The sequence below is a fragment of the Rattus rattus genome, chromosome 12 (assembly GCF_011064425.1).
Source record: "Rattus rattus isolate New Zealand chromosome 12, Rrattus_CSIRO_v1, whole genome shotgun sequence".
NCBI lineage: Eukaryota > Metazoa > Chordata > Mammalia > Rodentia > Muridae > Rattus > Rattus rattus.
Genome location: NC_046165.1, coordinates 3,240,337 through 3,265,718, shown reverse-complemented (window position 1 = coordinate 3,265,718; position 25,382 = coordinate 3,240,337). Strand labels below are relative to the sequence as shown.

Here is a 25,382-nt window from a genome sequence, read left to right as displayed (position 1 = left end):
TCTAGCCTCTGTTTCCTTATGTAAAATGCCCATCGCTCGCAGGACTGCTGCGAAACTGTACAACACTTAGAGCAAGCCTGTGCCCAGCACACAGGAAACATGAACAGCTGTGAGCTTTCAACCCAGTAAGCTCGTCTCCCGTCCCTGAACAAACAAGTCCCCAGTGGAGTAACATACCTTCACTTTGTTATTTTCAATCAAATGCTGAGCCATGGACTTTATCAGCACATCAAAGAAAAACCAAGAGTACTAAAAGAAAAGAAAAGAAAAGTAAAGCATAAAAATAATGCTTTATTAGGAAGGAGACCAGCTCCCCTAGGCTAGCAACATTAGCAACGAGAAGCAGGTGTGGACGGTGACACATTGCATGGGTTCTCATCAGATGGAGAGGTAGGTGGCAGATTTCTGCTCCTTGTACACATTGGGCAACACACAGCTGCACCCACTGGGAGACTGAACACCCTCTCCAGCTAGATGCACTGCTGGGTCATTTGCAGGGTCTTCCCTCTGCCAGTTTCTTGTTTAGGGATACTATCTGTACTGTCCTTAGCAGTGTCCTCCATACTGAGGAGGTGACAGTGATACTGAAAATGGTCATTTATCTTTACGGATCTCATCTGAGACTGAACTACAAACTTGGACCCAGAGAACTCATTCTGTTAGCCCGGATTTAGCAGTAATGGTGGCAATGTACACATGTGGAGTTTGCATTTTCACACACACACACACACACACACACACACACACACGCGCGCGCACACACACACACACACACACACACACATGCACACGTATGCACACATGTGCACACAGACACACACATTTTGAGGGGAAGAAAGGGTCTCAGTTAATGCTGGTCACCAACTTATCATGTAAGGAAGGGATGTTCTCGAACTCCAAATTCTGGCTTCTCCAAAACTTTGGGATTATGGGTGAGCCACCACAAATTATTTTTAAAAATAAGTAGTAAAAATAATTTTTTTGGGGGGGGCTGGAGAGATGGCTCAGCGGTTAAGAGCACTGACTGCTCTTCCAGAGGTTCTGAGTTCAAATCCCAGCAACCACATGGTGGCTCACAACCATCTGTAATGGGATCTGATGCCCTCTTCTGGCACGTCTGAAGACAGCTACAGTGTACTCATCTATAATAAATAAATAAATCTTAAAAAAAAAAATAATTTTTTTTCCTGATAGAGTTCATGTTGCTCAGGCTGGTATGAAAATTATACACTCAAGGGATCTACAGTGTTTTGAAAGAGCCTGTTCTCCCCAGGCTCAGGCATTAACACTTGGTTTCCAGGTGGTGGAGTTATTTAGGGGAGGCTATGGAATCTTTAGAAAGTGTGTCACTGGATGTGAGTTTTGAGGGTTTACAGACCTGCCCCATTTCCAAAACGCACACTCTCTCTCCTCCCTCCTTCCACCCACCTCTGCTTGGTGTTTCCGGCTGAAGATGTGATCAATCAGATTCCCACTCTGGTTGCCTGCTACTGGGCACCTCTCCCACCCCTGTGTACTCCAACCTGAAACCAACCTTATACTAAACTAAACTTTGTTCATGAAGTCGCCTCTGGTCAAGGTGTTAATCACAGCGTCAGAAGAGTAACTGATACACACTCCGTCCTATTTAGACTCCCCGGTGGCTGGCACTACAACACCATGGCTGGCTCTCAATGCACGTAACTGTAACATGATATCTGGGAACATCACTAGGGCAACATGTAATGCTTTAACACGTTAAGTAAGATAACTGAGGTAATCTTAAACTTTTTGGTTTCTTTATGATGATGACTGTCAAAGATTCTTTTTCCTAGGAATCAAGGGAATGCTCAGTCCATCTAATTTCTGTTTTCTGTTCTCACTCTGCTGTACAGCTGTGAAACAGCACGGGGAAGCTTCTCCCTCTTGACGACACTTAGTAACCATTCATGGGCCCTCCCGGACCCACTCCTCATTGTCAGCAGCTGCTACTTTTTGGCAGATGACACCTGGAACCTCAAGCCTAGTGCTGCTGAGAATCCACCTCCACCCCTTGAAGATCAGTCCTACAGCTGGAGAGCAAGGCTGGCTGCCCCCATTACCTTCAGAAGTTTGTTGCTGGTAAGGAAATCAGCAGAAGGCTTGAGAATGGTGGTCATGGATTTTGTCAGTTCCTCGTGCACTGTCTTATACTCAGATGCTATATACGGCTCAGCCTTGTAGGCAAACTTTGGAAAGAAAGAGAAGAACTTTACAGCATGGGTTCTTCCATGGGAGGGGCAGAAAGCTTGTGAGGCTTCTGAGAATGGAGATTGGGACTGAGGTGCACATTCAAGGGTGGGAGAAGGGATGGAAACGAAGGTGGGAGGGTGACTGTCATGTGACAGAGAGGGTGGCTAGGATGTCTCCAGGGAACCCATCCAAGACATGACAACCGTATGAGGCAGCTCAGAGCCCAGCTGGTGCACAATTCCATCTGTAATAGAACTTCTAGGAGTGGACCACAGGACACAGTAACAGATCCTGGATCTAAATTTTAGTTTGCAAATTACTGCAAAGCCACAGTCCACGTATAAGAGGATGTAAACCTTTTAGAATAGCTTTTGTCATGTGCTTATTTAACACTTCATATCAAGAACCTGGTGCTGTTTATGCTAACGACACCTCATGCTATGCCACATGGCCTTTTCATTTGATTGTGGCCAGCGCTAACCTTCCAGACTCAAAAGCAGCAGGGATGCTGGGAAATTTCAGGTAGTTTAAATGGAAGATGAAGATTGCTCATGTGTAACGGTCTTCCCAAGATCAATGAAAACAATTCTTGTTTCACCTCCCTGCCAGCTGAGTCACATTCGTCTTTTAAAGGGAGAAATTAGTTCCTGAATTAGCTGCCTGTCTTCCAACTCCCCTGGTTCAGGTACAAGCCTTGGCAGAAGGGATCAAAGAGATTCACAGGTATTAAATTCCAAATGCACCCCCAAACGAGGCTTGTTAGACAGAAGTCTTTGGAAGGAAACTTGGAGAGCCACAGCTGTGAGCGGTTGTAGCAGCTTGACTTATTCATTTATTTATTTTACATACCTTAACATATGACCTCAAGTGGCTCTCCAATCCTTCCTCATGGCACTGGGCAACCACATGAATAATGACCCTACACACCACAGGAATGAATAAAGCAATGAGTAGTGACATGGAAATGGGAACACCTCGTTATCTTCACAGCAGCAGAACGATGATGCTGTTGGCACTTAGCAAACAAGGAGACAAGAAGTCAGATGTGGAGCCTATGCGCAAGAGTCAGACATCTCTCCAGTAAATGTTCAGCACATACTAGCATCCCAGAGAGGCTCCAGGTAGGGATAGACTGACGAGAAGAAGAGCTTCCACCCACTTATCCATCCATCCATCCATCCATCCATCCATCCATCCATCCATCCATCCACTCATCCATCTATTCATCCATCCATCCATCCATCCATCCATTCACTCATCCATCCATCTACTCATCCATTCACTCATCCATCCATTCACTCATCCATCCATTCACTCATCCATCCATTCACTCATCCATCCACTCATCCATCCATCTACTCATCCATTCACTCATCCATCCATCCATCTACTCATCCATCCATCCATCCATCCATCTACTCATCCATCCACTCACCCATCCATCCATCCATCCATCCATCCATTCATCTACTCATCCATCCATCCATCTACCATCCATCCATTCACTCATCCATCCATCCATCCACTCATCCATCCATCCATTCACTCATCCATCCACTCATCCATCCATTCATCCATCCATCCATCCATCCACCCATCCATCCATCCATCCATCCATTCACTCATCCATCCATCTATCCATCCATCCATCCACCATCCATCCATTCATCCATCCACTCATCCATCCATTCATCCATCCACTCATCCATCCATCCACCCATCCATCCATCCATCCACTCATCCATCCATCCATCCATCCATCCATCCATCCATCCATCCATCCATCCATCCATCCATCTATCCATCTACCCATCCATCCATCCATCCATCCATCTTTCCAGTCATCCATCCATCCATCATCCACCCATTCACTAATTCATCCATCCACTAATTCATCCATCCATCCATCCATCCATCCATCCATCCATCCATCCATCCATCCACCCATCCCCCATCCCCTGCCTTACCGAGTCACATTAACTGCAACCTCCTCCTGGGTGGCTCTGGTGAGGACTCGGAATAGCTGGTTTAAAATGGTCGGCAGGAAGGCGATCATCACGTGACCTTCCATTGCATGCAGACTCTACATAGAAGAAATGGTGAAACGTGTGTCATATTTTTTTTTTAAATCTATTTTATTTCAGTTATTCATTTTGAGATGGGGTCTTGCTATAGACCCAGACTAAACTGGAATTCCTGGCTGCCAGTGACTCTCACACCTCAGCCTCCCAAGTCCCTGGGCCAACAGGTACCCACCACCACGCCTACTATGTTATCTATGACAACAGCCACTTCATTTCAAGTCAGGATAGAAGAACTCCCTCTAAAATGAGTGGAAATGAGAGGACATGCAGGGTAGCCCTCAAGGATGCCTTTGTCCTAAACTGCAGGATCGGTGAGGATGTTCCACGGGGCAGGGCAGTAAAGACTGTTAACTAGTTGTCCATAAGCCAGGGAACGGTCAGTGGAGCAATATAATCACAAGAGCTCTTAGGCAGAAGAGGAACCAGGAGGAACTGTAACCAAAAGAATGGTCAGAGAGGTCTTATGTTGTCACTGAAGTGGAGGAGAGGCCAGCAGTCATAACGTACGTGTGTTCATTATTTTAAACATGTGGCTTGTTTTCTCTGGATTAGATCAAATGTAAGTCTCTACCCAATCTCTCATATCTCATTTTGCCCTATGCCTGGAATGTCATTTAGCAAGTCTGTCTTACAGTCCTCTTCTATAATCAAGTTCTGTATCAAAGCCTCTCACTGCTGTGCGCCGGCTTCGGGGACAAACTCAGCTCCCGCACAGCCGGACCAGGCTAGGGGCATTACCTCTGTCTATCCCGGCGCTGTGCTCACGTTAGAATTCTCTCCTACGAGGACTGAGAAGTTTTCTAAGGGTCAGGACTGTTAGGATTTGAGTGTGTCCTTCACAAAGCCTGTGACAGAAACTTAATCCTCAATGCAAAATCAGGAAGAGGTGTGGTCTAAGGAGAGGCAATCAGGCCGCGGGGGCTCAAGCTTCAGGAATGGGTCGCTGAGACTGCTCGAGTGGGCTCCTTATACAAGGATGAGTGATTCTGCCCCTCTCTACCGCCCAGCTCTTGCCTTGATCCTCTCATGGCCCTCAGAACTCCAGCTTCAGGTATTCTGCCACAGCAGCGGCAAATGGCTAGGCCAGGACTGCTCCTGGAGCACATGGCCACAACACCACACTAAGAGGACCATGACAACCTGACACATAGCATAAAAACCCAGAGTTCTTCATGCTAATGAGTTATGTAGTGGTCCTGAGTGTTTAGCCATTGAGCATCCCTTCCTAGGCATCCCTTCCTGAGTAAGTCGTGTGCATCCACATCTGCCATGAATAAAGCAGTTTGGACAAGCGAGGACTGGCTGTGGGGAGACCTCTGTCACACAGAGCCATGCCTCAGTCCCCTCTGCATTCCTGGCACGCACCCTGAGCTAAGCCGGGCTCCCCATCCCCAGGGCTCACTGCAGGCCTGTGTGCTCCATTCCCAACTCCTCACGGTCCTCAGCAGCGTCTGGGTACATAGGAGATTGAGAACCATGCCTCTGCCCCAGCCCCTACTGTTTCTCACCCGAAGAAACAAGGGCTGGGACCCCTATCTTAGGCTGCCTTTTGCCTCCCCTGAGCAGCAATGGCCCGGCAGCGAGGCAGAGGAAGAAAAGCACCCCTGAGTTTTGCTTCCCCAGCAGTGTTCAGACTCCCCAGAGGTGAGGTGAAAATGCAGAACCACAGCCAACATTCAGCAAAGGTCTGTATCGAGGGAGTGTAGGAGAAGCTGTTTTAAGGGAGCTCAATGGACTAGCACACAGTCAGGAGCAGAGCTACGTCTGAGTTCACTCTGGTCCACCATGGAGCATCCAGGTAGAAACATTCGTACAGAAGCTTACAGGGGGCAGCCACAACACTCGCCACCAAAAAGGACACCGGACTTACTTTTCAAAGACATTTAAGTAAAAACCATTTGGTACCTTAAGGTATTTCACTAGTTCACTCCCTGAGGCTTGGGCTCCAGATTCCGTTTTCTGACAGTATTGGAAAAAATTGTGTAAATGCTGATCCTAGGTTGAGGGGCAGGGGAGAAGGAGAAGAAAGTCTGTTAGTGTGTGCTTCTAGAAACAAGAGAATGTGCTTCAGGTAACAAACACGAATGGCTTATAAAATTGTGTGTGTGTGTGTGTGTGTGTGTGTGTGTGTGTGTGTGTGTGTGTGTGTATCTCTGAGAACTGAGTCTATGTGCTTACTTGTGGAAGGATGTTCACACCAGTGTGTGCTCTGGGGCTAGAAGAGGAAACTTCCTTTGAGGCAAGGTCTCTTCTCTGTGAACTGGCCAGAGCTCAGATTTTTCTTGTCTGGGCTGGAAGCCAGCAAGCCCTAGTACCCGTGCCTTTAGAACTAGGGTGCTGGGCATGTGTGAGATGCATAGCTTGTTACACGGGTGCTGGGAACTCATGATTTCCTACCTGCTGCTCTTAATCACTGAGTCATCTACCCAACTCCACAAATGGTTCTTAAGGTTATAAAATTGACCATATACAAACTACATCTAAAGACTTTCCACCAGAGGAAAATTGTTGAAAAAAAATGTCATAGACTCATAAAGTACTTGTCATGTATATCAGCGTATCATACATAAGCACCTTCTACATACCGTCTTCAAATACAGGCCTATAGTGTAAAAATATGCTCATAAGACACCAGGATGCTGTATTACACAGATAAGAAGTGCGGACGGTCTCAGTCACTGGAATGAGATGGCACACACCTGAGTGTACACGGTGGAAACCAGATGAGTGGAGATTTTCAACAATGGCTTGCCTCCTTCCACCCACTTAACTTCTGGACCATAATGCTGAAGAAAAGAAAAAAAGGGGTTAAAGATCCAAACAGATTAGCTATCTCAGCCATCAATGAGGGCACTGGTGAAGGACTAGGGACCCAAAGAGCTGGCCACAGCAGGAACGCAGCTGTGTCTGCATTTGTATTTGCCAGTTTCGTCTCCTGAGCACATGCCCTTCCTCCTGGGCTTTGTCCCGTCTGCTGTGGCTGTCAGAAACTACTGTCTATTCCACTGGGAATGAACCCTACTTCACCAGTATCTCCTTACCTTCTGAGACAGGGTCTCACTATGTAGCCCTGACTTGACTCTACGTAGACCAGGCAGACCTCAAACTCAGAGATACATGGCTGCCTCCCGAACACTGGGACTAAAGACTTACACCACCATGCCTGGTTTCACAAGTACCTTAAGCAGACCTAAGCTCAGGACTCTGAGTAGCAAAGGGGATGACTCCAGACAGAGTGAACAGTCATGTGGGAAAGAGATTCACGTCCGGGGTCTATATCATGTGGGAGAGAATTCCTGAGAACTCATCATTACTGGAGCACAGTTACTTCTCAGGAAGGCCCACGCCAGGCCGGCTACCTCCATGTCTCTGCTGTAGCTCTGCCAGACAGGCTTATAAAATGTCTGAAGGATAGTTCTGACAAAGTGTTATCAAAAGCACCCATTTACTTCTAACTGCACACACACTTACTTCAAAATAAAGAAAGAAAGCCAATGCCAGGACTGATAAGAATCTTCGTTCTGTGTTATTGTTGTTTTTAGCCATTCTTACTGTTTTCTAAAGAAACTGAGTTAAACCCAACATTCTTCGAATCCATACCCTGCCCATGCTGAGCTCCTGGTAGCCAAGGTAGCCAGACGGCAGGTTGGCGGAGACAGGGATATGCTGCTCGTTCGTCAACACTCTGCCGTCTTTCAGGAGAGGAAGCCAGGAGAAGCCAACTGTTGAGAACAAAGAACAACACCAAGAAAATCTGCTGTGAGCTCACAGACTCCTGCGGGAGAGCCTCGCAAGCCTGGAGAACCCTGCAAGCCTCAGGAACAACAACTGTTACCATCAATCAAAGCAGGTGATGCAATGAGAAGGCCTGAGATAGGCTCCACATCGAGTCAGACCACCAGTGGGCTACATATACAATTCAGGCATGCTACCATCCCATTGGCTAGAAACCTGCCAGAGCAACCCTTCGCAAAAGGATGGATATCGAGAATCAAAATCAAGAAATGCTGGTGTGGGGATGATGGAACGACAATACTATGAAAAAGAAAGGAAGGGAAGCTGGAGGCCCCACCCTGTGTCTCCACAGCGTCCTTCTTCTTCGTGCTCCCTTTGGTCGAGTTATCGCAGCTGACGTGGAAGAAGGTGAACAGTAAATGGTGCTTCTCATGCAGCTGGGCGGGCAGCTCTATCTTGATCTGCAAAGGCGAAAGAGCAACCATCTAACATCCCACAGCAGCGAGCGACTAGAAACAGCAGAAGGGTTAATGTTGGTTTCAGATGCATGCAAACTGGAAACCAGACACCGTGATGCAGACACAGGCATGAGAACCCGGGCCGAACAGTTCATAAAGCACAGCAGTCTCACTTACGTATAGTGGGGATTAGACAGCGGGCTTTCAACTATACAGGCCTCCTATACGGAGACTTTTGTTCACTTTTGTTCTGGCACTGTGAATTAAATCTAGCACCTCACATGTGCTAAAGCCCACGATCCTTCACTGTGCCATCTCATGATGCAACAAAGAACTTGGGTGCCCCCCTCGTAAGTGCCCTCTGGGAGACTTGTGGCCATTTGAAAAAATTCACATATAAACCACATTACTTCCAAAGTCAGAACAATTAAGAAAAAGAAGTGCTCGTGAGTACATAAAATATATGCTTGTAAATGTGATATTGGGGGGCCATCTATTTTGTGATGCATGGTGGGTGTGAAGGTGTATGCACACACACATGTGAGCATTAGTGCACACCCAAAGTACAAGGAAGCAAGAGGGTGCAAGGAGTTTATTTAGGACTTGCCCCATTCCCTTGAGACATGGTCTCCCATTGAGTCTGGAGGCAGACCGGCAGTCACCAGGCCACAGGGGTCCTCTCACCTCAACCTACCCCCAGTTCTGGGCTTACAGAGACCTGCACAGCCATGCCCAACTCTTTATACTGGTGCTGAGAATTCGAACTAGGGTCCTTGTGCTTCCGCAGCAAGTGTTGTTACGTACTCAGCCATCCCACTTGTGCCCAGTTTGCTACCATAAAATCTGCATGTACCAATTACTGAGGTAGGACCCATCGAACTGTATGCATATAAACAGATGGCAACTTTCACAGGCAAAAGAAATGTGAAGCGGCAATGCGGCTCACAACTGTACTAGCGGGAGAGCGCACCGTAATTTACAAGCCATCTCCTGCGGTTACTGCAGTGGGCACAGTGCTGTGTGAACCTATCTAAAATGTGAGCGGTTTCTCTCCAGCAAACCGAGTATGGCAAAAGAAAATGATCTCTCTTGGTTATCACCGTATGCAGAAAATGTAACATAAAGAATGAGTTAGTTGACTGCTGTGTTGTTATTGATAAGGTTCTTCTGGTCAAATAAGGGTATTAAGTAGGTAAGTTCTGTAGACATCAGAAGGCATATGTAAGTTTTAGATCACTATAAGATCATGCTACCCCATGACTATCAGTCTGAGAGTAAACCATTCTGTAGGAGAAAACCTACCAATACACAGGATGATTCAACAGTGATTAGGTCCAAGGATGAATTTAAAAGGAGCTTTGCTTAACTCTGGTACTAAAGGTACAATTAAGAATTTTCTTTCAGCTGAAGGGGCTTGAGACCCCATATGAACAACAATGCCAACCAACCAGAGCTTCCAGGGACTAAGCCACTACCCAAAGACTGTACAGGGACTGACCCTGGGCTCCAACCCTATAGGTAGCAATGAATAGCCTAGTAAGAGCACCAGTGGAAGGGGAAGCCCTTGGTCCTGCCAAGACTAAACACCCAGTGAATGTGATTGTTGGGAGGAGGGTGGTAATGGGGGGAGGATGGGGAGGGCAACACCCACATAGAAGAGGAGGGGGAGGGGTTAGGGGGATGTTTGCCTGGAAGCCAGGAAAGGGAATAACATTTGAAATGTAAATAAGAAATACCCAATTTAATTAAGATGAAAAAAATAAAATAAAAAAGAATTTTCTTTCATTTATTTGCAATTTGCATTTTTATTTTTAGCACCAAAGATGTAACTTAAAGGAAAAATATATGTAGGGGTTGGGGATTTAGCTCAGTGGTAGAGTACTTGCCTAGGAAGCCCAAGGCCCTGTGTTCGGTCCCCAGCTCCAAAAAAAAGAACCAAAAAAAAAAAAATATGAAAAATATATGTAAAACAAACACCAGTTCTAATGCTATGACTTCAGCATGTGATGTAGTTTTACTTGCACTCGACAAGTAACTTCATGCTTCTATTAAGACTGGTCAAACTACTGACATCCCTTGAAGACATCGTTACCTCATCGTAGAATTCTGGGTTTTGTTGATGGTGTAGGACTGCAGCGAGGGCGCTCCTTGTGAACACTGGGCCACCAGGTCTGCCGTAAATGCACTAAAGGGAGAGTCAGGATTCGGTTGATGGAGCAATTGGTCAGGTGTGTTATACACAAAGTGGCCCCTTCAGTAGAAACTTAAATACTCGGACTGCATCTGCCTGAGAGAGCCCGGATCTACAGGACACTTAACTCTGGGGTCCCAGTGAACCAGAGATCTTCCCCAGCCTATGGCCCACCCCTTCCCACTGACACCCTGCGATTCTTTTCCCATGCCCCACCCCACACCTTTGCCTATAGGATCCCTCTGTGCAAATGTCCTCTGCTCTTGACTATCCTTCCAGAAATGGGCAACTCTTTCCTCTGTCCTCTCAGCACTTTTCTATGCAAAAATTTGTATTTGCCCAAATTAAAATAAATACATTAAAAAGTTTATTCAACGTCTTCTATTTCAGGTAGCCTTCTCTCCATGACAACATTTGTCAGTAAACTGTGAATTTCCTTTTCTCCTGTCCTGCTCACTTTCTCCCTTCCCTTCCTGGTTCCCTCCCTTTATGACAGGGTCTCGCATAGTCCCCTGTGGCCTGGAACTCCCTGTGTGCCCAGAAGTCCTCCTGCCTGCACTGCTGGAGTGCGGGGGTTACAAGGCGAGCTACCAGGGGTGGGAGAAGGACCCTAGAGCTTGGAAAGAGAGTGAGGCATGCACTCCTCCACCCCAACCTAAACTTGACAGATCTTGAGAATGACTAGTATTGTTTTACACATTTGTCTCCTCCCTTTCTGGGGAAGTCATTTTAACATAGTGAAGAATTTAGGCTCTTGAGCTGGGCTGCTTGGGTTTAGGTTCCGCTGAAGTAAACGGCAGTGAACAATTTAAGTCCCTGCGATGATCTTAGAAGCTAGGAATTCACCTATGTGAAGTCTGCAGCCGCAGGATTGTAAATGTTGGAGAAGAGCCGTGGTGCTATCTGTGGGTCGCAGGCAACATTGGCTAACTGCTGTTCCCATGGTTTCCATACTCAGCCCTTCTACTTAGCAGAAGAGACTTTTCCTTATTTATACCATGACTCTTAGTGCCCAGTCAAAGTCTCACGATGGTGGGTATTTAACACACGCTTACTGAGCAACTACGTAAGAGATCCCACCTCCAAAAAGAACAACAAATCGTACAGTCAATTAGGACCAAGAACTTAACCTACACGTTCTGTGACATTTATAACACCATATTGTTTGGGGTTGTGTTAATTATTTGAGAAACAAACCTTCAAGGGTTGCGAGTCTTCTTCATCGGAATCCTTGAACTCAATGCAGATAGCAATGTTTCTGGCCTGCAGAGGTATGTAAGAGAAAGACGTGAGGGGGAACGACAAGGAAGGCCAGTGTATACATACACTAATAACTATAACTCTAACCTCCACCCCCCCCCACACACATTTATAAAAGAGCCTCAGAGCTAAGTCATAATGGAGACGTGTAAGTCTGTGCGCTTACCTTGGCAAAAGACTTCTGGCTGTCGTATTTCAAGTACTTGGGGTAAACATAAAGGTGATTGCTGTAGACTGTATAAGGCTGGGTGTGCTTGGGTATGCAGGGCACAAACTCCTCTACTTCGAAAGTGATTGGAGACTTACTGCAGGTTTCAAACTGCCTCATGGGAATGTACGATGAATTTAGGTAATCTGAAAAGAAATCCCGAATAACACAGACCAGAGGAAAATCCAACTGAGTGGAAATGCAGGCTGCTTATTACACAGAACGGAACACTTACTAGGGAAGTCGCAGGAAACGTTGTCGATTGTAATGTCTAGATTGCCTAAAATCACTGGGAGTTTGGCCATCTTCTCAGGTCTGCAAACAAAAGAGAAAAACAAATATTACAAGGGAGGTTAACTGTGAAGTCTAAATTCTCAAGTGGCATTTGCAGGAAAAGGACATAACGATATAGTGTTCCCGGTAAGAGCTGCTCCTATTGTCAAAGAAACCAGCCCGGCCCTGACAATAGGGCCCTCTTCCTCATAGATGGAAAAGTCCCTTCTCCCAAGCATTTGCTCATCGAGGGTCCAGGAAATGTTCCTCTTCCAACCACCCACGGCCACCACACCCTTTCTTTTTAAAATTGGTTTATTTTTAGTCACGTGTATATGTGGTATGGGGGAGGGTATGTGTGTGTGAATTCGGGTGTCCTAGGAGGCTGGAGGCATCGGATCCCCGGAACCTGAGTTATGGGTGTTTGTGAGCTGTCTGACAGGTGCTGGGAGTCAATCACAGATCCTCTGGGGGGATAAGATGTGCTTTGGACCTCAGAACAGTACTTATTTTTGTTCCGATAAGATTCCATCTTTTTATGTTTGAGCCATAATCCTCCTAAATCCAAGTTCTAATGCCGAGTGTCTCTGTTCTTCCTAAGAGCTCCACGACATGGGGGCATTTAATCAGCATAGTGTGCGTTCATAACCGTCATTGATTGTAACCTTATACTCCACAGAATACTGCCAAGAACAGGTTCTTAAACTCTCCGCTTCCACACAGACACCAGCTCATTTACTGCCCTTCTGACCAGTTACTCCAACGACTGAACAGCTGCCCCTCATGCACAGGCACCCCTGACTCCTGCACGGGATGTACATGTCAACATGGCAAACACGTCCTGCCAGGGCTTTGTTTGTTTTCCTCTGTGGCACTGGCTTAGTAACACAATTTAAAAGAGATATGCTGAAGGCGACGGGTCACCATGGCGCAGGCTGTCCCTGGAGAACAGAATGCTAGAACATGCTCTTCACAAGCCTCCTGCTGAGTCAGGTCTTTCACAGTGTTACCAAGGGACACCAAGGCCCAGTGCATATGCTGGTTAGTTTTGTCCACTGGACACAAGCTAGGGTCATCTGGGAAGAGGGACCCTCAGGGAACAGGGCTCTGTCAGGCTGACCTGCAGGTAAGCCTGAGATGTTTTCTTGATTCATGATTGCTATGAGAGTACCCAGCACACTGGGTGGTGCCACCCCTGGGCAGGAGGTCCTGGTTGTATAAGGAAGGAAACCGGGGAAGCCATGAGGAACGAGCCCGTAAGCAGAATTCATCTGTGGACCGTGCTGTAGTTCCTGCCTTGGCTTTCCTCAACAGACTGTGACACAGAAGTATAAGCCAAATAAAACCCTTCCGTCTCCAGGTTGCTTTTGGCCATGGCGTTTATTAACCACCCTCAGAAAGAATTTAGAGATGTAATTGTTAGTAAAGTTAGGTACAGATGATTTGTTAGTGGCCTCGATGAGAAAACCCTGGGGAACAATTTAAAGTTCAGAAAGGCACACGCTTGACAATTGAGCTGGGGGTGTTTTGGGGTCAGGGAACAAGAACAGTGGCAGTCCAACTAGTACCAGCTGATGTGCTGTTCCTGCTAAGGCTGGGCTGGTGATCAAGATGATTGATTTCTTGTACCCATTTTTGCCCTAGGTTTCCTGATATGATTTAGTGAAAAAATGTTAATGAGTAGATATGCACCCTGAGAACTTAAAGCAAAAATGACTGTTTTTTTAATATAAAACTTGTGATTTGTGACTAAAATTTATATAAGACTACTTTCAAGATAAACAACATTGGCTTGGGCAAATGATGCCCAAACAGGGATCTGAGGAGATAAGCCCCCTAGTGTTTTGGTGTGGACAAGAGCCTCACCTAGGGTGCCACAGACCTCCTCCTCCACCACACACACACACACACACACACACACACACACACACACACACACACACACACACGTGGACTTGAGTGCCGGGTTCGGACAGGAAATTAATCTAAGTTGATTTCTATGTGTTTCCCTCAGGATAGGATAGGATAAACCTAAGGAAGATGGTTCTTTATGAAACATATTAGTAACCTATACAGGGGGGCAGCAGATTCAACATTGGGCTGTATTCCCACTTACAAAATGTTCCAACCTCCTGCTTTTAAGACTCTTCTGACACAGGGATCCCTTTAGCAGCCTGTCCTAGAAAAATTGCTCACCTGAATTAGAACATCACTCAAAACTCTTAAGTTCTTCCTCCACTATGATCATAGACTATGTGGAATACATCATCTGTCTTGGGGCGGTGTACCCCACAATCACTGTCAGGGACTCTCAGCCCTGCTTTCCTTCTGTTTGTACTTGACTACAACATCAACTCCCGGACATCCCCAGAGAGGAAACGGTCAGGAAGGCACTGTCTCCACATCCCTGGCTTTCAGTTGAAAAGGTTCTAACCAAGAGAACTCCAGGAGAGCCCAGCCTCACCCTGCTGCACTGTGCCTCTGTGCCGCTGTGAGAGATGTGTCGAGAGCCCAGCTATGGGGTCAGCAACTCTCCATGATCCTCACCACCGTACACTACCCCAGTGACACCCCACAGGAACTCTGGGAAATCAGTCCTCAGGCGTGTCAGTTTCGTGCAAATACACATTCTCTTGGTGCACAGGGCTATCATCTCTCTCTCCATGTGAACAACTAACACGACAACATCCCACACAACAGCGAGTAAGCCCCAGCCGAAGCTGTGAGGCTACAGCTGAGGCCGTGCTATTTTCTTCAATGACTCAGAAACAGTTCATTACAAATAATACTTTCAAATGTAGGCACCTAAGAGGACTGAGCGTCCCCTCCTCAGTCTCACCAACCACGACTGAATGGCATCTTCACCCTTTTTACAGAGTTCCCTCAAGGGCAGATGTAAAACGCTCGAACTTTAGTTCAACAATCTTCACTGGGAATTTCTCTATCCTGTACCATTATTTCTTCCCCCAGCTCTATGAGGGAATGACTTCTGAGAAATGCTGTTTGAAGCTTGCCTATACAATGTGTGCTCGCTCACCCATTCTGTGACCAAGATGGTACTGTGCTTTGAGACCTACGTGCTCCCTTTCTGCTCACATTGTGGGCCTGGCCTGTCTAGAACTGACATCTTTCAGAACAAACCATCAATGCAGAGAGAGTATCTTGTGCATTGTATGGATGCACCATCTGTCAATTCAAAAAGCCAATGGCCTATGGGTTAGGCAGGAAATAGAGGTGGGACATCCAGGAGGCAGAAAGGATTCTGGGATAGAGCTGGGTGTGGGAGTTTGGCCTGGGAAGATTTAATGAGACAGATGCAGGGCACCTGAGCACAGGTAACCAGCCATGTGGCAGAATGTAGGTTAAAATAAATGGAACAGTCTAGTTATGATCTATCAAGAGTAGAGCCTAGCTAAATGGCCAAGGTATTTGTCAATATATTTTGAGTCTGGTTCTTATTTCTGGGACTGTGGGGCTGGGAGAACAAACCAGGCCAAACTTCAACAAAATGGCACCCAACATGGGGCTCCATCTGTGAATGAGTTATTCTTGACATAAATGTAAACAGTGAAGTAAACTGGTGACTATATTTATCTTATGCTAGCCCCTAATAACTATACAGAGAAACTAAGCTTTATTTAAAATTGCACCTCAATAGCTGAGCAGTTAAATGATCTACCTTTACTGTCTATGCTAATCGTGTGTGTTTCTATGATCTCTCTCAGAACTCCTTCCTCATGGCTCCAAGTACTCTGTCCTCGCTAATCTGAATCTCCCTCTCTCCCTCGCTCCTTCCTCTGGTTGGCGGACATCACACCCTGTTCTCTATTCTGTGCAGTTGTTGGGTGACTTACTAACAAGGCAGAGAAGAAAAAGTAAGAACTGTTTACACAAATGAGATTCTTGGTATAAGTATTACAATGTCGTTCGTGTCTGGATTGAAACAAGATATGAGGGCAGAGAAATCAGCATTTGAATAACACAAGGGTAAGTGTTACACAGTGCACAGAAGCATTATACCTACACACCAATGTCACTATGCTCTGGGCTCCCCTTGAACTAACTCCTACAAGGCAGGGAATCCACAGCTCTGATCACACCTATGTTCAGTATTTCTCGTTGTTACCCATAACAACGTGTGTGTAAGACGTGGTAAATAGACTTAACACCATTCCTTGAAAGCCACACTTCCCTCTCCAGACAAAAGTGAAAGCTAATGTGTAGAGATAGGTTGAGAATATCTGCTTGTGTCTTTGTGCGCTGTTCTGAGACTCCTGTGACAGATTAAGACAGGGACAGCCAGGAAGACGACCACTGGAAGACAGGCAGACTGGAGCGATCTGCTATAAGTCAAGGAAATCCCAGGAAACCGGGAGCTGGGGGAAGCAGAAAGTATTGTCTCCTGCAGACTGGGAGAAATGTCCTACCAACGTCCTTTAAGCTTTTAGCTGGGGGCACCTTTCTTGGTATTACGAAGTGACCTGGTTTGCTACAGTTACAGCTAAAGTAAGGATTATGTAAATTGTCACCTTTCCCCGCATTTGTTCAGTAGTACCAGGAGACCCTTCAATCAGTCTTGCAAGTCAGACACCTGTCAATTGTTTCTTTGGCCACTGCTCTTCTCTTCCTGATACCCAGTCAGGAAGCCACAGACCAGTAACTGCACCTCTACAAGTTGAAGTGGTCCACTGCTTCTGTTTGCCTCCTGCAGTGGCTTTGCTGCGGCCTGTCCATCTGATAGGGGTCCATCAAGTAGGCTCTTCCTGCCTGTGCCTACCTCCACCCCCAATCCATGCTACACAACCAGTAGGAATTCAAGTCAAGCAGAATCTTCTGCTCCTTCTCCTGTCCTTGAGGAAACGCTGTCCCCACCCATTCCTCCTCTGCCCCATGAACTAATTTACATGACTCCCCCCACCACCACCACAGAGCTCCTCAGGTGTGGGAACAAGCGAAGGTGTGGAACTCACTTCCGGAAGTCTGCGAGCAGCTTGAGCATGTCCTCATTTGAGAGCTTATTGCTGTCTTGCCGGTAGATGGCAGAAAACCTGGCATTTTTATCCAGGTTTCCAGATGTGTCTTTAAACAACGTCCTGGAACAGAGAAACAATACGTCAAGGGCTGAGTTTCCAAAGACCAAAATAAGGACGATTCTGGTCTCTGCACACAGACTAATTACGATTCCACTGGTTGTGGCCAACAGAAACCCATTATCCCCCAATGCTGTAAGTATTAATAAGGAAGACCACAACTAACTTGATTTACACAGAAAACTGTTCCCAGCCAAAAATCTGTACCGAGGAAACAGCACACACATTCACACAGGACACGGGGGTCGGGGGGAGACAGCGAGAGGCTGCTCCTCGAGTCCCCAGCTGCACCATCTGAGCTGGAGGCATGTGGCCAGGGCTCTCTCAGGACAAACCTCCTGTTTGCCCTGCTGGAGTCCTCTCTTCTCTGTGCCCTTGCTCAGAACTGGGGATTATTTACTTTTGATCTCACCAGTTTGAATCTCTGACTCAGGATAATCAACTCAATAGGTAGGCCAACTTGTGTGTTGGTCTGTCTGTCCATCGGTCCATCCCAGTTATAAAAGGCGTCTCCCTTACCTTGCTGCCCAGGCAAATGGCATTCGGTACTGTCCTAGTCTTTGGCATGCCTGCTTGGCATTCTTCAGCACCTTCTGAGCAACCTGGAACAACCAGAAGAGCCCTGAGATGCTCAGCCTCAGGAGACCAGAGACCAGAGCAGCTACCGCCACGTGATCGCTAAACCAGCCCTCACCATACCACCCGGCCCTGCTTACAGCACTGATGGTGCTGGCGTCAAAGCCAGTCAGACTTCTTCATTTAGCATAGACCCTGGCAGTGATTCTCAGAATTACAGAGTTTATTTCCAAGACGCATACATATCCTTTCGGTCTTTGCAAACTACAAGCAGGGCACTCTACAGCACCCTTCCTCTCACAGATTTTATTTCTTTTTGACTAAGGGCTAATTATAGGCCACTGAGGCATCCATGCCCAAATATCCGTGTACCAGAGTTTGAGGAAAACACTAAGAACACACTAAGTTTCCTCAGCTCCTAACCCACACCATAACCTGGGAGACGTGCATAGGGGAGGCATAACTAGGTGTTGGCTAAACCACACCCGGGCCTTCAATTGTTGCGCTTTTCCTTCATAAACACTATCACTGCCTCAAGACCAATTCTGGCTTGTTCTGGATTGACAGAACACATCAAACATATTGGATTTTGGCCGATGACATGTATGAAGAGTGGGTCTATGGGTAATCAATTGCCCCGTGCTTTCTCCTCCATGATCTGAGATAATCAAGAGGGAACCCAAATGCTGTGTGTGTGTGTGTGTGTGTGTGTGTGTGTGTGTGTGTGTGTGTGGTATGTGTATGTATGTGGTGGGTGAGTGTGTGTGGTGTGTGTATGTGTGTGTGTGTGGTGTGTGTGTGGTGTGTGTGTGTGTGTGTGTGTGTGTGTGTGTGTGTGTATGTGTGTGTGTTACTTGAGTGTGTGGTCTGTGTTTGTGTGTGTGTGTGGGGGTTTTTGTGTTTTGTTGTTGTGGGGGGGTTTGTGGGGGTTTGTGGGTGGGGTGTTTGGTGTGGGTGTTTGTTGTGTGTGGGTGTGTGTGTGTGTGTGTGTGTGTGGTGTGTGTGTGTGTGTGTGGTATGTGTGTGTGTATGTGTGTGTGTGTATGTGTGTATGTGTGGTGTGTATGTGTGTGTGTGTGTGGTGTGTGTATGTGTGTGTGGTGTGTGTGTGTGTGTGTGCGTGTGTGTATGTGTGTGTGTGTGTGGTGTGTGGTGTGTGTGTGTGTGTGTGTGTGTGTGTGTGTGCGTGCGTGGTATGTGTAGGAAGGGCCTGTGGTCGAGGATAGTCCAGAGGGGACCTGAATGCTGTGTGTAGGAAGGAATCTGAAGACATTTGTTACTTGAGTGTGTCAAATCAAGCAGTCTTTGAAAAACTGCTTACCGCTAAGAGGCTTCGTTTCCTTCTGAGCTGCAGAGTCAGGGTGACCGTCAGACAAGCACCATGCCCTAGCCGTTGTGGGCCATGATTTGCATGCTGCAGGCCCTCCAGTGATCTGCACACACCATCAAGCATGAGAAGCACTCACTAGGAGACAGGACTAGAGCAACAGAGCTGCCCATGCAAAGGTCCATCAGAGCAGCTCTGTGATCCCGCAGATGATAGGCCTCTACGGGGTGAGCCGTCTCACTATAAAACCCGGATCCTTCCACAATTATGCTGTGGAAAACATCAGTACCTTCAAGGGTGAACCCGAAAACAATCTTGCTTCAAACAGATGCCAGGAGAGTATCTAGCACACCCTTTCTTTTTTAGTGGTGTGTATATATCCTTCCTCCCTGAGTGATTTATAGCAGGCTCTGGGAGTGCATGGTCCTTGAACAAAGACACCTAATTCTTCCTCCCATGGGTTTACAGTAAATACGTTTGGATTTGAGAATTTTAGTTAGGCATCATAGTGCACACCTGCAATCCCAGCACTAGGAGACAGAGGCAGGAGGATCAGGTTTAGGGCCAGTCTTAGCTGCATAGTAAGATCTTGCCTCAAACAAATCAGTAAGGAAGGAATGGTGACCTAGCATGCCTAAGGCCCTGGGTTTTATTTCAAGCACCACAAAAAGTCCCCTAAAAGATTGGAGCAGCCATGTGCAAGTACATGGCAGGGTAAAATCAATACTACACATGAGGGTTTAACAGACTCACGTCTTCCCTGTGGAAAATGAGAACCAACCAAGGGCACAGAGAGAAAATACTTGTGAAAGCAAGAACTCAATGCTTGCGTCTCCTCTAGAGCCCTCCCTTGCCCCACACAATGGAAATCTGTTCCAAGTGATGGTCTGGGTGAATACCACACAGCCTGGGAAACAGAGAGCAAAGCTTTTGGCAAAACAAGGTAATAGCCCCATGCCAATCTATCACTACTTCTCTCCAGCCATGAGATGGGTGAGCCTCGAGCCTTGACTTCATGAGACGCTGTGGAGCTGTGAGGAAAGCTGGGAAGCAGGCCAAGGAAAGGTTGGCCCACCGTGATGCCTCTGCTTTGCTCCAGCATGCACTGCTGGACTTCAGCTCATGTGTGTGCAGGCCACCACGTGGATGTGGATCATATGCACCTCGGACACACCTTCTGTCAGCACAGCCCTGCCCGAGGTCACTGTGGATTCACCACAATAAACAGCTCAAAAGAACTTCTCATCCAATGTTTTTCGGACTTGGCTTGAAATACTAAGATGGCTTCTCTCCAGGAAGCATACTCCATTCAGCTTTTATCAGCCAAAAAACTTAGCATTTGAAGATTATTGGCAAATGGGCTTTTACTCAATGGGAGCTGGACTCAGGGATATTTCATGGATGTGTGGTGTTCTCAGCACTGTCTGTCCCATGTTTGAGTGATCCTCACCCTGGCCTGTGAGGAAGGCAGGCTGGTCAACCTTATTCTGTGCTCACACGGGGGACACTGGGGCCACGGAGGTGAGAGGCATCAGAAGTGGCCTGGCTATGCTGGCACTCAGCACTCAGGCCCTCTTAATCCATGAACGTGTCCTTTAATGACCATTCTATCCACCCTGGTGGCTGTGCCTAGGATATATAGGTGGCCACAGGAATGACGTTTTCAAATCTCTGAGCCACATTGGTAAGCCTCTGTGTGAGGTCTGAGGTGTCCACCCACACTGGGTCGGCCGACCATTCCTTCTTCGTGCACTGGGGCCTCTCTCAAATGAACACTTAATATCAAACCAAACCAACGCTCTAACAGCTCTCAACATCCCTGTCCAATCCAAATGAAGAGCTGTGAGAAAGCTGCAACCATTGTCCTGTCTCCAGCCACGGGACAGTAAGAAAACAACTGAAGATTTGTAGGTCGCTATTTCCTAAGTTCCTAGACTTCTGATACTTAGTAGTTCTATAATGTGGGTTACAATATGACTCCAGAACCCAAGGGGCACATCAGCAATGGTTGACTTCAAAACATGTGCTTTTAGATGAGACAAAACTTAGTATCAAGCTAATAATTCCTTTGAAAAACTAATTTGTTAGAATAGAATAGCAAATGATGTGTTTTATTTACATGTGAGAATGCTTTCACTAAGGGCTGGAGAGGTGGCTCGGTGGTTTAGAGAATACTTTTAGTAAGAACTGGACACATAGGAGCTAGAACTTAGCAAAGGGACAGAATATATGCTTGGCATGTGCCGATAACTGGGCTTGATTCTCTGCATGGACGAAAACAAACCAGGTACATAAAATCAAAATGGACAGTAAATACATGTAACTGTTCTCTATGATTTAGTATTCATCTTTCCATGTGTGGTGTGCATCATGACTGATGTATATCTGCATGTGTATATAAAGACTGTGTACATGTGTGTGCATGTCTGCACATGTGCATAAAGATTGTGTACATGTATGTGCATTTCTGCACATGTGCATAAAGATTGTGTACATGTGTGTGCATGTCTGCACATGTGTATATAAAGGTTGTTTACATGTGTGTGCATGTCTGCACAAGTGTGTAAAGGCTGTGTACATGTGTGCATGTTTGTGGAGGACTGAAGTTGAATGAGGCATCTTACTGATGGCTTGCCACATTGTTTACTGAAAAGCTAGCTTGCACTCGAACGTAGAGCCTGCTGATTCTAGTCTAACTAGTCAGTTTACCTTGAGGGTTCGCTCTCTGTTTCATGAGTGCTGGGACTAGAGACGGGGCAGATGTAGGTGTTGTGGATTAGCATCCCGGTTCTCACACTTGCAGCAAGTGCCTCAGCGTCAGAGCCATCTCCCCAACCCATCTATGTGCTTTAGACTATCAAGTATGGCTCACCTCTGACCTCAGTGTCAGAGCCATCTCCCCAACCCATCTATGTGCTTTAGACTATCGAGTATGGCTCACCTCTGACCTCCTAAGTTTGAAGTTTGGCATGAAAGCCATTTCATAGGTTGTTACTTTTAGCAATCGCAAAGCATGAAAGCCATTCCTACCTTAGAAGAGTCTGAACTTTTCATGTAAGGCTCAGCACAGTGCGTGATGCTTCCTTGGAGGACCTTTTCAATTCTGGCCACAAGAAATATGTCTGGGTGAGGACACGTGACTGAAAATATTCCCTAGAGAGACAATGGTTCTCTTTAGTCAGGAGAAGTCACAGATGAATGTCCCCTCACCACAAAAGCAGCAGACGATAGCATGACAGTCCAACCAGTGAGGAGACCGAGGCTGAACACCTCAGAGGTTCCTCAGTCCACATCTGCTCAAAATGTCTGCTTGGTAGGGAAGGCGAACAGGAGAAGGCTTACGGAAATGAGTGACAGAAAGACCACTTCTCCCTCCATTTGCTTTCAGTCCACTATTAATACCCTGCCCTATATTAGCGACAGAAACAGCCCACTGGTGCATGACAAGGCCTCACCGAGCATATCTAACATATAACAAGAAGTCTGAGTGGTGCGAGTGCTCCCCACCTGCTTCGGATACTGCATGGCCACCTGAAGGGCATCCTGGAAGGCAGGTGGACTCTGACCACCGTTCATCAGCACTGGGGATGCAGGGGCCAGCATCTGCCGCACTGAGAAGTGGTTCAGGTCCACGTGGAAGTCAGCAGAAATCTTCCGGTTGTATTTTATGTCGAACAGGGACAGGGTGACAAAGAAAGGCTCCACCTGAACAATAACATCAATAAAACCCTATGATCATAAAGACGTTGGGACAGATGCTGCTATGTAAGCAGAGTGATGAGCCCTGTTTATGACTGTCTCCTTGAAAGATTACCTGACATGACAACGTTCATCCTTGTCACACAGATGAGGCTATAAAGCATTGTAAGAAACAAAACTTTCATTCCCCCTTCATGAGCTTCACTATTAAATGCATGCTCTCCAGGTCGGGCAGCTGGTCTCCTCGGAGCGTCTAAGATGGAACCGGCTGCTAAGTCTGCCAGCTTATCCTTGGCTACAGGCTCCCCTCACCCCACCCATACCCCAGGGTAAGCCCTGCACATCTCTGGGCAAGGTCCCTGCACCCTGGCTGCAATGTAAGGAGAAACCTGTGACACCTGAAATTGTTCAACATTTATTCTTTAAAAATTGTTTGGAAACTTGAGGACATTTTTATTTTTTTAAATCCCCTTGGCAACTTAGCTGTAAAAGTCAGCAGCTGCCCAGGGAAACGGAACAGAGGAAAGAGAGGAGAAAGCCATGCATGGAGGAAAGTGGGGAGAAAGCCATGCTTTTTAAGCCAACACAGAGGTCAGATACGTGGTGGACAAGCAGCCATGTGATGGGGAGGGAGCTTTTGAGAAGACCAGAGTATCAGGAAACAGGGTTCTGATAGTATCTGAAAGAAATACAGAAAAAGTGTGTGTGTGTGTGTGTGTGTGTGTGTGTGTGTGTGTGTAGCCCCATGGATGATCAGCTGATGTAGGGACTATGCTGGGAGGTGGGGATTCTGGGGAGGAGAAAGAATACAGTAATAGGAGAGAGCTAATGATCCCACCTATCTCTTCAGCATGGGTTACGGTGAGCCTGTCTCCTGCTCCCTTGGCCAGGGGACTGACCTGCCCAGCTGGGATGTCAGTCCAGCCTGGAGTATAGCAGGAAGATTTATAGTAACACTAACATTCTCTTCTCTAAATGTGAAGTGTTGCGAGGCAGGAGGAGACTTTTTTTAAAAGAATGCCTGCACTTTTGAAAAGGAAAATTACATTTGTCGTGGGTCCTTCCTCGTTCTCTGCGACGCAGCACTGCAGGTTGAAGGACAAATCATTGCACTTGACGAGAATCCTCTTCCCAAACTTTTCTTCAAACGGCTTCACTTCTGGTTCAGCAGATGAGAAGTCGAGTTTCTTTAAAAGGAAAATGTGGATATATAAACACATGGTGCTCCCGTTGAAAAATCCCAGCATGAATGGTCTCACGTAAAACTGCCTAAAACCTGGGAAAGCTGTACATGCCCATCCACTATAGCACTGTGGCTTTGTTAATATTTAGTAGACATATTTACTAGACACACGCTGCTACTCATGACAGTCACATATGTGAAGATATACCTGCTTGATGTATATTATACCTGCTTGATGGATTAACATGATAAACAACCTAAACACCCATGTGTAAGGGCATACATTGCATTACATACGTACATACACGCATGCGTGCATACAGTCAGACATGCACACTCACTACTAAACAGGAAATTCAGGGCTGGGGCTGGTGGTGCATACTTATAAACCCAGAACTAGAGAGTCAGAAGCAGGTGGCTCTCTGTGAGTTTGAGGCCAGCCGGAGATACATAGTGAGATGCTGTCTTAAAAGTTAAAGGAGGTTCGGATTGGGTAACCTGTGTGCCATGCGAGCCTGCAGACCAGAGTGTGGAAGGAGAGAACCAACTCTGAGGTCGTCCTCTGACCTCCACGTGTGGCTGAAGTTTCACAGCACATGCACTGCCCAGCACATAGAACAATCAATTGATAAATAAATCCTCGGAAACATGTTACGGAACAGAAGGCACAAGAGGCAGGTTCTGCACGACTCCACATTGATGAGCTTCCTAAAATAGTTAATTCTTAGAGTTGGAAAGAGGTCGCTGGGGTCTTAGGGATGACCAGGCACGGGGGACTGCTATTTAAAAGGGTTTCAATTTGGAAAGATGAAAACATTCAACTGTTCTGGAAACAGATGGTGTAACGGTTGCAGAGAACATATTTAATACCACTGAATTGGTTTGTTTTTTATTTGAATTCTATTTTCAAATGGCTAAAATTGTAAGGTTTGTGCTTTGTGCATATTACTACAGTAAACAGTGTACAAACAGGAAGTCAGTGAAGAAACAGAGAAAATAGTTATTATTAAAGCTAAATGGGAGAGGCTGTTCTATTAAAAATACCACAGATGTGGGGGACAACTGCACTTAGGAAATACAGCAGACC

The 25,382-nt window shown here is 46.6% G+C and overlaps 1 protein-coding gene across 5 annotated transcripts in view; it reads right to left on the bottom strand.

The window, feature by feature from the left end:
- Dock9 (dedicator of cytokinesis 9) overlaps positions 1 to 25,382 on the bottom strand; it is a 256,367-nt gene that overhangs the window by 78,854 nt on the left and 152,131 nt on the right. For all 5 annotated transcript variants that reach the window (XM_032917515.1, XM_032917513.1, XM_032917510.1 and 2 more), the window contains exons 11-27: positions 24,159 to 24,299; positions 22,921 to 23,118; positions 22,444 to 22,566; positions 18,030 to 18,112; positions 17,391 to 17,513; positions 12,383 to 12,462; positions 12,106 to 12,293; positions 11,877 to 11,942; positions 10,581 to 10,673; positions 8,368 to 8,491; positions 7,896 to 8,017; positions 6,995 to 7,081; positions 6,201 to 6,290; positions 4,179 to 4,294; positions 3,061 to 3,130; positions 2,082 to 2,207; positions 178 to 249 (exon numbers count right to left, since the gene is read on the bottom strand). In XM_032917515.1, the coding sequence (XP_032773406.1) occupies positions 178 to 249; positions 2,082 to 2,207; positions 3,061 to 3,130; positions 4,179 to 4,294; positions 6,201 to 6,290; positions 6,995 to 7,081; positions 7,896 to 8,017; positions 8,368 to 8,491; positions 10,581 to 10,673; positions 11,877 to 11,942; positions 12,106 to 12,293; positions 12,383 to 12,462; positions 17,391 to 17,513; positions 18,030 to 18,112; positions 22,444 to 22,566; positions 22,921 to 23,118; positions 24,159 to 24,299 (1,902 nt within the window). The remainder of the gene's footprint in view (positions 1 to 177; positions 250 to 2,081; positions 2,208 to 3,060; positions 3,131 to 4,178; positions 4,295 to 6,200; positions 6,291 to 6,994; positions 7,082 to 7,895; positions 8,018 to 8,367; positions 8,492 to 10,580; positions 10,674 to 11,876; positions 11,943 to 12,105; positions 12,294 to 12,382; positions 12,463 to 17,390; positions 17,514 to 18,029; positions 18,113 to 22,443; positions 22,567 to 22,920; positions 23,119 to 24,158; positions 24,300 to 25,382) is intronic.